At 45.6% G+C, this 13,181-nt stretch overlaps 1 protein-coding gene across 5 annotated transcripts in view; it reads left to right on the top strand.

Annotated features, from left to right (window-relative positions):
* Positions 1-13,181, top strand: part of INSR (insulin receptor) — a 189,195-nt gene that overhangs the window by 147,678 nt on the left and 28,336 nt on the right. For 3 of the 5 annotated variants that reach the window (XM_025368441.1, XM_025368440.1, XM_025368439.1), the window contains 3 exons: positions 280-481; positions 9,611-9,885; positions 10,877-11,016. In XM_025368441.1, coding sequence (XP_025224226.1) covers positions 280-481; positions 9,611-9,885; positions 10,877-11,016 — 617 coding nt within the window. Of the gene's footprint in view, positions 1-279; positions 482-2,536; positions 2,573-9,610; positions 9,886-10,876; positions 11,017-13,181 lie in introns of all 5 variants that reach the window. The other 2 variants (XM_025368438.1, XM_025368436.1) reach the window with 1 other exon arrangement.

Raw genomic sequence — 13,181 nt, 5'->3', positions numbered from 1 at the left:
TGTGTGTGGTGGGTGTATGTGTGTGTGGTGTGTGTGTAGTGTGCATGGTGTGTGGTGTGTGTGTGGTGTGTGTGTGGTGGGTGTGTGGTGTGTGTGGATGTGTGTGGTGTATGTGTGGTGTGTGTGGATGTGTGTGGTGTGTGTGGATGTGTGTGGTGGGTGTGTGTGTGGTGTGTGTATGTGTGGTGTGTGTGGTGTGTGTGTGTGTATGTGTGTGCGCGTGTGTGTGTGTGTTCAGCCGCAGAGACGTGAGCCCCGCTTTTCTGTTTCTTTCTCCAGGGCTGAAGCTGCCCTCGCGGACCTGGTCTCCACCATTCGAGTCTGAAGATTCTCAGAAGCACAACCAGAGTGAATATGAGGATTCAGCCGGTGAATGTTGCTCCTGTCCAAAGACAGACTCTCAGATCCTGAAGGAGCTGGAGGAGTCCTCGTTTAGGAAGACGTTTGAGGATTACCTGCACAACGTGGTTTTCGTCCCCAGGTCAGGACTTGGCGCTGGGCTCTCTTAGTGGGTGCCAGTTGGCTTGGTGCTGGTCATTGCTTGGGGACCCAGAGGTAGTGGGACCCAGAGATGGCAGAAGGGTGGGTGGAGTCTGAATGCAGCCCTTTCCTGGGTGGAGGAAGAGATCTTGGAATTTCAAAATTTCGAGCGGATTTTTATCAGGAAGAGCAAATAATCACACAAAAGGGGAAAAATGGACAAAACTCAGCCTTTGCCTTTCTTACCTCTCCCGAGCTGGTCTCCATCTGAGTTCCAAAACAAACACCATTAGATGATTTAAGGCTTTTTTCTCTCTCTCTCTTTTATTTTTATTTTTTTATTTTTTGTAACAGAGTCTCCCTCGGTCGGTCGTCCAGGCTGGAGTGCAGTGGCGCAATTTCGGCTCACCACAACCTCCCCTCCCCGGGTTCAAGTAATTCTCGTGCCTCAGCCTCCCAAGTAGCTGGGACTACAGGCACGCACCACCACACCCAGCTAATTTTTACATTTTTAGTAGAGACGGGTTCACCATGTTGGTCAGGCTGGTCTCGAACTCCTGACCTCAGGTAATCTGCCTGCCTCGGCCTCCCAAAGTGCTGGGATTATAGGTGTGAGCCACCACGCCTGGCCATGATGATTGAGGCTTTAGCTGGGTGCAGTGGTGTAAGCCTGTGGTCCCACCTACTTGGGAAGCCGAGGTGGTAGGGTTGCTTGAAGCCAGCCTGGGCAACATAATGAGACCCCATCTCTACAAAAAGACAATTTAAAAATGAGCCAGGCATGGTAATGCATGCCTGAACTCCTAGCCCGTGGGGAGGCTGAGGAAGAAGGATCACCAGAGCCCAGGAGATCGAGGCTGCAATGAGCAATGATGGCGCCACTGCACTCCAGCCTGGGAGACAGAGCGAGACCCTGTCTCTAAAAAAAAAATTAAAAGTATCTGTTCAGATGTTTACCAATGTTATTCACCCGAGCAGACTTTTCTCCCAGAACCATCGATGTGTAAGAATTCTCTTTTTTTTTTCTTCTTTTTTTTTTTGCATGTTCCCCTATGACCCCGAGTCCAAAAGAATGTTCAGTGGGACAGCCCAGGCATTGAAGTGGTTACCGTTTCACCTGTTAAAAATGAAATGTGGGCTGGGCGCAGTGGCTCCCTCCTGTAATCCCAGCACTTTGGGAGGCCAAAGTGGGAGAATCAGTTGAGGCCAGAGGTGGAGACCAGCCTGAGCAACAGAGTGAGACCCTATCTCTACTGAAAAAGGAAACAAAAATAGCCAGACATGGTGGTGCATGTCTTGTAGTCCCAGCTACTCTGGAGGCTGAGGCGGGAGCTTTGCTTGAGCACAGGAGTTGGAGGCTGCTGTGAACTATGATGGCACCATTGCACTCCAGCCTGGGCAACAGAGCAAGACCCTGTCTCAAAAAGGAAAGAAAGAAAGAAAGAGAGAAAGAGAGAGAGAAGAAAAAAAAGAAAGGAAAGAGACAGAGGAAGGGAGGGAGGGAGGGAGGAAGGAAGGAAGGAGAAAAAGAAAGAAAGAGAAGGAGAAAATGAAAAAGGAAGAAAGAGAAAAAAGAGAAAGGAAAGAAAGAAGAGAAAAAAAGAAGAAGGAAAAGAAAAGAAGGAAGGAAGGGGAGAGGGGGAGAGAGAACGAAAGAGGAAAGGAGAAAGAAAGAGGAAAGAAAGCAGAAAGAGAGAGAGAAAGAAAGAAGAAAGAAGGAAAAGAAAAAAAAGAAAAAAATGCTGCCAGACTTGGAGAAGTGACTGAGTCAGTTGTGTCCACATGTAGTCACATTTGACATCCCAGGGCCACCTCCGCAGGCCGTCTCTGGGGGAGAATTTTCTCTGATTTCTTCCCCGTCCCTTGCCGGGCCCCTGCATCTGCTGGCGAAGATGTAGCTCCCTCCCTCCAGCAAGTGATGGATGGGAGCAAGTGATCCAGGTTCAAGGCCAGGGTGCCCTTACTCAAACACAATGTGGCCTCCAAGTGTCAGAGCCCAGTGGTCTGTCTAATGAAGTTCCCTCTGTCCTCAAAGCAGTTGGTTTTATTTCCACAGAAAAACCTCTTCAGGCACTGGTGCCGAGGACCCTAGGTATGACTCACCTGTGCGACCCCTGGTGCCTGCTCCGTGCAGGGCCGGCGGTGTGCCAGGCAGACGCCTCGGAGAACGCAGGGGTTTCTGTGGCTTTTTGCATGCGGTGGGCTGCTGTGCTGGAGATGAGATGCTTCACAAATTCAGAAATCCAACGCCTTCACTCTGAAATGAAATCTGGGCATGAATGGTGGGGGGAAATCTTCACTAACACACTCTTGCTACAACATAGAAGCACGTGAGTGCTTCCTGGGTACCTCCTCCCTGCCTTCTGTTTGCAGCCACTGTTGGCTCACTAAACATCTCTTTGCACCTCCCGCGTGCATTTGCAGAAGTGGGTGGGGGTCCCCGGAGTCTGAGCTCCCCGCGGCTGGGTGCCCCGACCCAGCAATTCCTATACCATGAAGGGAGGGTGGTCTGGAAACAGAATATTTTCATGAAAGGGTGACAGGATATGAACAAAAGAACACCGTGTCGCTCACTGAATTCTACAGAGGAGAGTCAGGGACCGACCTTCCTTCCTTCCTTCCTTCCTTCCTTCCTTCCTTCCTTCCTTCCTTCCTTCCTTTCTTTCTTTCTTTCTTTCTTTCTTTCTTTCTTTCTTTCTTTCTTTCTTTCTTTTTCTTTCTTTCTTTCTTTTCTTTCTTTCTTTCTTTTCTTTCTTTCTCTCTTTTTTTTTTTTGTTTGAGATGGAGTTTCACTCTTGTTACCCAGTCTGGAGTGCAGTGGTGCAATCTCGGCTCACCTCAACCTCCCGGATTCAAGTGATTCTTCTGCCTCAGCCTCCTGAGTAGCTAGGATTATAGGTGTGCACCACCACGCCCGGCTAATTTTTGTATTTTTAGTAGAGACGGGGTTTCTCCGTGTTGGTCAGGCTGGTCTCGAACTCTCGCCCACCTTGGCCTCCCAAAGTGCTGGGATTACAGGCGTGAGCCACCGCGCCGGGCCAGGGACGTTTCTTTTCAACTCGTGTCTTAGGAGAATGAAGCAGTAGGGTCCTGGGAGAGAGGAAAACCTTGGAGAACTTGGGAGAAAGGCAAGGAGATGTTACCCATCGTGGGCTTTTGGGAGGAACAGGAGGTGAGACTAGAGAGGCAAGTTGGGACCACTTGGAGGGATTTTCTTCCTTTAGCGGAGTGTTTATTTTTTTCCAGGCACCTGTGTGGCCTGATATGACCTCTAGTGGCCATTTGCAATACTATCTGTGGCCAAGAAGGATCTAAAAATGTGTGGGCTTGGTCCAAAGTGGATCTCAATCTCAGTCCTGCTACTAATAATATCTGGGGGCCACAGCGGCACGTGGTAGCTCATGCCTGTAATCCCAACACTTTGGGAGGCCCAGGCGGGGCAATCACTTGAGGCCAGGAGTTCGAGACCAGCCTGACCAAGATGGTGAAACTCCGTCACTCCAAGAAATATAAAAATTAGCTGGACGTGGTGACACACGCCTGTAATCCCAGCTACTTGGGAGGCTGAGGCAGGAGAATCGCTTGAACCCTGGAGGCGGAGGTGGCAGTGAGCCGAGATCTCGCCACTGCACTCCAGCCTGGGTGACAGAGCAAGACTCTGTCTCAAAAAAAAAAAAAATAATAATAATAATAAATACATAATAGTAATTAATAATAATAAATCATATTTGGGGTCAGACTATTCTAGGGCATGGAAACTGTCCTGGGCAGTGTCCAGCAACACTAAGCAGCATCACTGGCTTCCACTCATCTGATGCCAGTAGCATGTCTTCCCCCCAAAGTAGTAATAACCAAAAATATCTTCAGACGTTGCTAAATATCCCCCTGCGGGATGGGGGCAGAAGGACCCTTGGTTGAGACCACGAGTTTAGTGTGGGATTGTTGGATAATGAAATGCTGCCTAGGGTGGGCACGGTGGCTCATGTCTGTAATCCCAGCACTTTGGGAGGCCCAGGCAGGCGGATCACCCGAGGTCAGGAGTTCGAAACCAGCCTGGCCAACGTGGTGAAACCCCGTCTCTACTAAAAATACAAAACTTAGCGGGGCCATGGTGATACACGCCTGTAATCCCAGCTACTTGGGAGGCTGAGGCAGGAGAATCGCTTGAACCCAGAAATTGGAAGTTGCAGTGAGCCGAGATCACCCCACTGCACTCCAGCCTGGGCAACAGAGCAAGACTGTCTCAAAAAAAAAAAAAAAAAAAAAAAAATTCTGCCTATGTAAGAAGTAGAACACTCGGTTGATGCTTTGTCTTTTGCCACTTCATGGTCTTTTTGGTTATAATCTTTTTGGTATATAAACTCATTTGGCCTATTTGATGAGCCCGTTTTACATCTCTGGTTATTCAGGTATCAATTTCTCAGTGGTTATTCATGAAGCACCAGCGTCTTGGTTATTTTCACAAGACCCATTGCATGTATAGAAATTATCTGAATCTTGCTCATATGGATATATCCTTGGCTTGATAAGTGGTGGAGCTGTTTTCTTTTCCATTCTAGAATGTTGTTGGTCTTTTAATACAAAAAGACCACAAAGAAAATCTTAACAAATGCCCCCAAAGTACGATTTGTTTTCTGACCACACATTTTCTGATGACGTTGCAATAGAAACTAAAAGTTAATTTCAAAAGTTTAAACAGAAAACTACTTGTTGGTGGTTAAAAGTTAAACACTTACAGGCTGGGTGCAGTGGCTTATACCTGTAATCCCAGCATTTTGGGAGGCCAAGGCTCCTCACGAAGTCAGGAGTTTGAGACGAGCCTGGCCAATATGGTGAAACCCCCTCTCTACTCAAAATACCAAAATTAGCCAGATGTGGTAACAAGTGCCTGTGGTCCCAGCTACTCGGGAGGTTGAGGCAGAAGAATCACTTGAACCCGGGAGGCGGAGGTTGCAGTGAGCCAAGATCAGGCCACTGCCCTCCAGCCTGGGCAATAGAGCGAGACTCCATCTAAAAAAAAAAAAAAGTTAAAAAGTTAAACACTTACATATCTATTGGGTCAAAGCAGAAATGGAAACTTCCATTGAAGTCCTTTTGGAAAATAATGGAAACGTGAATATCATATACCTTCACTTGTAGAATATTGCCAAAGCTTGGCTTTGATGTTAGTTAGCAGACTTAAATGGATTGATACATTAAGAAATAAACTTTAAACTATAAAATATAAATGTATTAGACAGGAAGGGAAAAGCAATAACAGCTAAGCCTATGGTAAACATAATCAAAGGGAATACAGAAGGAAAGAAGATGACATAAAACTAGTGTCTGAAGAAAATTTTAATGTGTTAAGTTCTTTGGACAACTGTGCACTTGCTCAGTTTGAAAGTTTCAGCATGGTGGGAAAATTTAACTTGTCTAAATGGATTCAAAAAGAAGCAGAAAAATTAAGTGGTTATGAACCTTGGAAAAAGATATGTGTCAATTAATTTCCTCAAAAAAATCCCTTGGCCTGGAGAGTTTTATAGACACGTTCTTTCAAGTTCTGAAAGAGCATCTATTTCCTATAATATAAAAACTATTTTAGGGCATAGAAATCTATAAAAATTGTCCCAGTTCATATTATGAAATGAACATAACACCCTTAAAGAACTTGACAAAGAGGCCGGGCACGGTGGCTCAGGCCCGTAATCCCAGTACTTTGGGAGGCCAAGATGGGCGGATCACAAGGTCAAGACATTGAGACTATCCTGGCCAACACGGTGAAACCCTGTCTCTACTAACAATACAAACATTAGCCAGATATGGTGGCACATGCCTGTAATCCCAGCTACTTGGAAGGCTGAGGCAGGAGAATCACTTGAACCCAGGAGGTGGAGGTTGCAGTGAGCTGAGATCACACCATTGCACACTCCAGCCTGGCAACCGAGTGAGACTCTGTCTCAAAAAAAAAAAAAAAAAACTTGACAAAGATACTGCACTGAACAAAAGCCACAGTCCTAGCTAATATGTGACATTAGATTCAAATGTCCCAAATAAAACACTGCACTGGCAATATTGTTTATCTCCAAAATGCGAGGATGGTTTAAGATCAGAAGATTTGATAGCATCATCTATTTCATCAAGAGGTGCAATAAGGAAGATCATATCTATTTCAATAACCTTAATTTAAAATTCCTAACTTAGAAAAAGGGGAGAAAAAAAAAGAGGCCTCTCATAAAACTAGTAATAGAATATTTCTTCTACAAGATAAATTGTTACCTAGGTTAAACCAACAGCCAAGCTAACGTCATTCTTAAAATTATTCTTAGTATACTTAGGAACAAAACAAGGAAACCCCATCTCATCATTACTAATTAACATTTCTCTGGGCATCCAGCCAATGTAATAAGACAAGAAACAGAAATTAGAGTTGTAAAGAATGGAATGTGGGAAATAAAGTCATTGCTATTTGCAGAGTGTCTAGCTCAAGGGTAGGCAAACTATGGCCCATGGGCTAGCTGCCTGTTTTTGTAAATGAACTCTTATTGGAATGCAACCCCACCCACTTGTTTACACATCATCTAGGGCTGCTTTAAGCTACAATGACAGAGTAGTTGTGACAGAGGTCATTTGGCTTGCAAAACCCAAAATATTTATTATCTAGCCCTTTACGGGAAAATTTGCTGACCCCTCTTCTAGTATATCATTGAAAACTCAAGAAAGTCAATTATGAAACTTTTAAAATGAGTTAGAGTTTGGGAACGTAGGTACAATAGAAATAACTTTAAAAAACTGTAGATATACCAGCAATAATTAGAATATAAAATAAGGAAAAAGATCCCTTTCCAAATTGCCATAAAACCTTAGCACAACTCGTAATAACTCCATCTAGAATGACTTGTAAGGGAACAAATTTTAAAATGTTACTGATATATTAAATTGTATAAATAAACATGAAAGCCTGTATCAAACCATGTAAAGAAAGCTTACTGGCAAATGGAAAAGAGTAAGTTGTGTAGCATGATACATAAAAGGTTAATATCCTTAACGAATAAACAACACAGGAGTAAGGAAAGCACAAGGAATTCGGGGAAAAACAAAGGACAAGGAAGGGACAATTCTTTGGAGAATCACAGAGAACCAATAAAGGAAAAATGAAGTCACAGTAATATAAAGATCCACAAATAACATAGTCGAGTGATAGCATATTTTTAATCTCTTGGGTTAAAAATCTAGACAAACTAAACAAACACAGAAAGGAAAAAAAAAAAAAACTGTTAAGGCTTAGGGTTGCTGAGATTGTCCTGGAATGCAGTCTCATGGCCTGCTGGTGGAACCAGAAGTCAATTTAGAGTTTCTGGACAACCATTTAGCTGTAGATATTAAGAAGCATAAAGAGTTTCTTATCTCCCTGAACCTAGTGATATTTTCCTCTAGGAATCTACTTTGGGGAAGTAATAAGACAATCAGATAATGATCAAAGGAATATTTATAACAGCAAAAAAAAAAAAGGGAGCCGGGCACGGTGGCTCATGCCTGTAATCCTGGCACTTTGGGAGGCTGAGGTGGGTGGATCACCTGAGGTCAGGAGTTCCAGACCAGCCTGGCCAACATGGCGAAACTCCGTCTCTACTAAAAATACAAAAATTAACTGGGCATGGTGGCAGACGCCTGTAATCCCAGCTACTCAGGAGGCTGAGGCAGGAGAATCGCTTGAACCCAGGAGGTGGAGGTTGCAGTGAGCCGAGATTGCACCACTGCACTCTAGCCTGGGTGACATGAGTGAAACTCTGTCTCAAAATAAATTAAATAAAATAAGGACGATGGTTAAGTGAATGATGACTCATGAAGTAAATGGAATATTTTACAGTCATTTATCATTTACCAAGTTTTCTGCAGGGAGCACATGCTACTTCTGTAGGTGATGGGGGAAAACCCTAACATTAAAAAGGAAAAAATCCCAAAATTCTCTCCTAGTTAAGATGTTATGTTGAAAGGAAAATATTTAATAAATGCTTCCAATATAACAAGTAAACAAAGTTTACTTATAAAACAGGCTTGATGCTCATCATGTTCACACATAATATTTACGGGGAAAAAATTGCCCAAAGGAAGCAGTGGGCTGTGGATTTATGAGTGATTTATATTTTCTTTTCTTTTCTTTCTTTCTTTTTTTTTTTTTTTTGAGGCAGAGTCTCGCTCTGTCACCCAGGCTGGAGTGCAGTGGCGCAATCTTGGCTCACTGCAACCTCCGCCTCCTGGGCTCAAGTGACTCTCTTGCCTCAGCCTCCTGAGTAGCTGGGATGACAGCTGTACACCACCAGGCTCAGCTAATTTTTGTATTTTCAGTAGAGACGGGGTTTCCCTGTGTTGGCCAGGCTTGTCTCGAACTCCTGACCTCAGGTTATCTGCCAGCCTGGGCCTCCCAAAGTACTGGAATTACAGGTGTGAGCCACCTCGCCCAGCCTACATTTTCTCCTTTATCCTTTTTTCTTTGTATTTTAAAATTTGCTAGCTATCAACATTTGTTGTTTGATGGATCTTTTCAAGGGATGGGGAGAAGTGTGCTGATTGCACAGATGTTTCTTGGAGTTAATCTTCCTGACCTGAGTGATGTGATTCCTTTTCTAAGAATTACAGCTTAATCACTCAAATTATGCAGGTGCCCTAAGCAGTCATAAGAAGGAGAAGATGTATTTTTTCCTGTTTAAACTGACGATGTCGATCAGTAACTTGGACCATTGAGCAAATGCCATTTGGCAGGGCTTCCTGAAAAGCTAGACTCTTACGTGCTTTTGGTGTCTTATTTTTGTCACTGACCCTGGCTGGCCTATTTATCTGCAAAATGAAAAACCTGAAATCGAGCATGTCGAGGGGAATATCGGTGTGTGTCTACTATTGATGGTCTTAGAAGCACTCATCCCTCACGAGGTGGGCCTGCTCTAATCCTTCAGATGCTCACAAGGGCATCTTGAAAGCTGCTCTGGGTGGTCATTCCTGGCAGTCTGCATTGTAATCCATGTTCCCCACCGCTGCACCCTCCTGCACTCTGATCTTTCTTCTTCATCGAGCCTTTTAATTCTCCAGCGTCATTTAAAAAAAAAAAAATGATGGTGATGGTGTGATCATGCATGTCCTACTGTCGTTCCAGGCCATCTCGGAAACGCAGGTCCCTTGGCGATGTTGGGAATGTGACGGTGGCCGTGCCCACGGTGGCAGCTTTCCCCAACATTTCCTCGACCAGCACGCCCACGAGTCCGGAGGAGCACAGGCCCTTTGAGAAGGTGGTGAACAAGGAGTCGCTGGTCATCTCCGGCTTGCGACACTTCACGGGCTATCGCATCGAGCTGCAGGCTTGCAACCAAGACACCCCTGAGGAGCGGTGCAGTGTGGCAGCCTACGTCAGCGCCAGGACCATGCCTGAAGGTGGGGCCGCTGCCCCGGGGTCTGAATGTCATGCGGTGGGACACCCAGGCTGACCAAAGACAGATTCTCCACGCTCTGAGCAGTGCATATCTGTATTTTACCTTATTGGCCTTTTTTTTTTTTTTGAGACAGAGCCTTGCCCTGTTGCCCAGGCTGGAGTACAGTGGTGCTACCTCAGCTCACTCCAGCCTCTGCCTCCTCCATCAAGTGATTCCCTGCTTCAGCCTCCCGAGTAGCTGGGACTACAGGTGTCTGCCACCACGCCCAGCTAATTTTTGTATTTTTAGTAGAGATGGGGTTTCACCATATTGCCCAGGCTGGTCTCGAACTCCTGGGCTCAAGTGATCCACCCACCTCGGCCTCTCAAAGTGCTGGGATTACAGGCATGAGCCACCGAGCCTGGCCTTTTTTTTTTTAGTGAGATGAAGCCTTGCTCTGTCACCCAGGCTGGAGTGCAATGGCGTAATCTTGGCTCACTGCAATCTCCGCCTCCCTGGTTCAAGCAATTCTCCTGCCTCAGCCTCCCAAGTAGCTGGGACTAGAGGTGTGTGCCACCACACCTGTATTTTCAGTAGAGACAGGGTTTCACCATGCTTCCCAGGCTGGTCTCCAATGCCTGAGCTCAAATGGTCCACCAACCTTGAGCTCCCAAAGTGCTGGGATTACAGGCATGAGCCACCATGCCAGGCCATATTTTCAAATTATAAGAGTCATAGGCAACCATTATGTAAACTTTAGAAAATACACCACTGCACTGCAGCCTGGGTGACAGAGCAAGACTCCGTCTCAAAACAAAAGTTATATGCAGAAAGTAATCCATTTAATCTTCCTAACAATCCTGTGGGATGAGTTTTAGATGTCCATTCTCTGATGAGGAAAATGGGATGTGGAAAAATGATGTCACCAGCCCAAGGTTGCACCACGGGCAGGTGGCAGAAGTGGGATCTGATCCAACAGTTACATCCCTGCCTCTCACTTCCTCTCCTTACAGCCAAGGCTGATGACATTGTTGGCCCTGTGACGCACGAAATCTTTGAGAACAACATCGTCCACTTGATGTGGCAGGAGCCGAAGGAGCCCAATGGCCTGATCGTGCTGTATGAAGTGAGTTATCGGCGATATGGCGATGAGGTAAGGCCCTTGACTCTTGGGCACGCCCCTTCACACTTCAGCACGCCCCTTCAGAGTTGCCCTTGGTACCTGCTTCCTCTGCTGAAATTCTGATTGCAGTGCTTCTCTCATCAGATACTGTGCTATTAGCACTTAAAGCCTTGATACTTGACTTCCCAGGAAGATGGGTCAGAAATGCCAACCTACAAGCTTGTTAGTTTTCTTAATTTCTCACATTGCTTTTCAGCTGTGTCCTCTAAGTTGAATGATGTCTGTCTCCCACCATGACAGGAGACTCATTTCACTTTAGAAGGAGTTATATGAGTCTTAAAACCTTGTAAGTTGCTGGGCATGGTGGCTCACACCTGTAATCCAAGCACTTTGGGAGGCTGAGGCAGGCAGACCACTTGAGGCCAGGAGTTTGAGACCAGCCTGGCTAACATGGTGAAACCCCGTCTCTACTAAAAATACAAAAATTAGCCAGGTGTGGTGGTGGGTGCCTGTAATCCCAGATACTCAGGAGGCCGAGGTGGGAAGCTGAGGCAGGAGAACCACTTGAACCCAGGAGGTGGAGGTTGCAGTAAGCCGAGATTGGCCATTGTACTCTAGCCTGGGTGACAGAGCAAGACTCTGTCTCAAAAACAGCAACAGCAGGCTGGGCACGGTGGCTCATGCCCATAATCCCAGCACTTTGGGAGGCTGAGGCAGGCGGATCACGAGGTCAGGAGATCAAGACCATCCTGTCTAACATGGTGAAACTCTGTCTCTACTAAAAATGCAAAAAAAAATTAGCCGGGCGTGGTGGCAGGGGCCTGTAGTCCCAGCTACTCGGGAGGCTGAGGCAGGAGAATGGCGTGAACCTGGGAGGCGGAGCTTGCAGTGAGCCAAGATCACGCCATTGCACTCCAGCCTGGGTGACAGAGCGAGACTCCATCTCAAAAAAAAGAAAAAAAAAAAACCGCAACAACAGCAACAACAAATCTTATAAGTTACTTTTCGTTGGATGCTTCCATTCAGCCAGACACCATGCAAGTGCTGGGTGAATGCAGAGATGCACAAGACACAGAATCCAAGACAAACAACCCAAAAGAACCCAAACAGTTGCTAAGCCATTCCCAGAACTCACCATATGTCCCAAACACGTTCAGCACGTTACACACAGTATCTCATTGATCACATTGTATTACCTCTAGGAAATTTTGAGAGGCCCCATTATTTTTATGGACAGCCAGGCAAAAGAAAAAAAAAAGGTGCTGTTAATTCTATTTTTATTTTTTCCTAGAATATAGATCCTGAGCACTGTTAAGTGTTAGTAAGATGCATTGCTTGTAAGATGCACTCCAATTTCAGAAATGCCAAAATGCAAAACTAACATACCTGTTGGGATTGAGGAAGTACAATACATCCTCACATTATCCCAGTGAGCTGGGTACTGAGGCTTCCAGAGTTTAAGCTGCTGCACAAAACCTGGAAGAATAGAATCAGGATCCAAATGCAAGACTGATATTCCAATCCAGATTTGCCAATTATTTTTTTACCATAAAGGTTTGTATAGTAAACATGTTTGACTCTGTGGCCAGGTGATTTCTGTTACAACTACTCAATTCCACCATTCTACTGAGAAAGCTGCTATGGGTGATATGTAAATGAATGGGTGTGGTTGTGTGCCAATAAAACTTTATTTACAAAAACAAGCGGTGGGCCAGGTTTAGCTGGTGGGCCAGAGTTTGCCAGCAACTAACAGAGGCTACAGCAAAATGTCTGATTTCCTGGAACTTTGAAAGAGAGTCCTCCTATAACCAGGTGGACCTCCCTCTATTTACCCCTCCTGGGACCACATCTACTCTTGGCAACCAAAGATTTTGGCTTTGACAATAATTTAGAATTGAGATTCGTACACTATGGCTTGTGGGCCAAATCTGGCTTGCAGAGCATTGTAAAGAATGTGCAACAGGACTGAGGTCAGGACGTCAAGACCAGCCTGGGCAACATGGCGAAACTCCATCTCTACTAAAAATTCAGAAATTAGCCAGGCGTAATGGCAGGTGCCTGTAATCCCAGCTACTCCTCGGGAGGCTAAGGCAGGGAGAATTGCTTGAACCCGGGAGACAGAGGTTGCAGTGAGCCAAGATCGTGCCGCTGTACTCCAGCCTGGGTGACAGAGCAAGACTCTGTCTCAAAAAAAA

Source organism: Theropithecus gelada, chromosome 19 (assembly GCF_003255815.1).
Source record: "Theropithecus gelada isolate Dixy chromosome 19, Tgel_1.0, whole genome shotgun sequence".
In the NCBI taxonomy this organism is placed as follows: domain Eukaryota; kingdom Metazoa; phylum Chordata; class Mammalia; order Primates; family Cercopithecidae; genus Theropithecus; species Theropithecus gelada.
The sequence above is the reverse complement of the archived record's forward strand: the minus strand, read 5'-3'. Positions and strand labels throughout refer to the sequence as shown.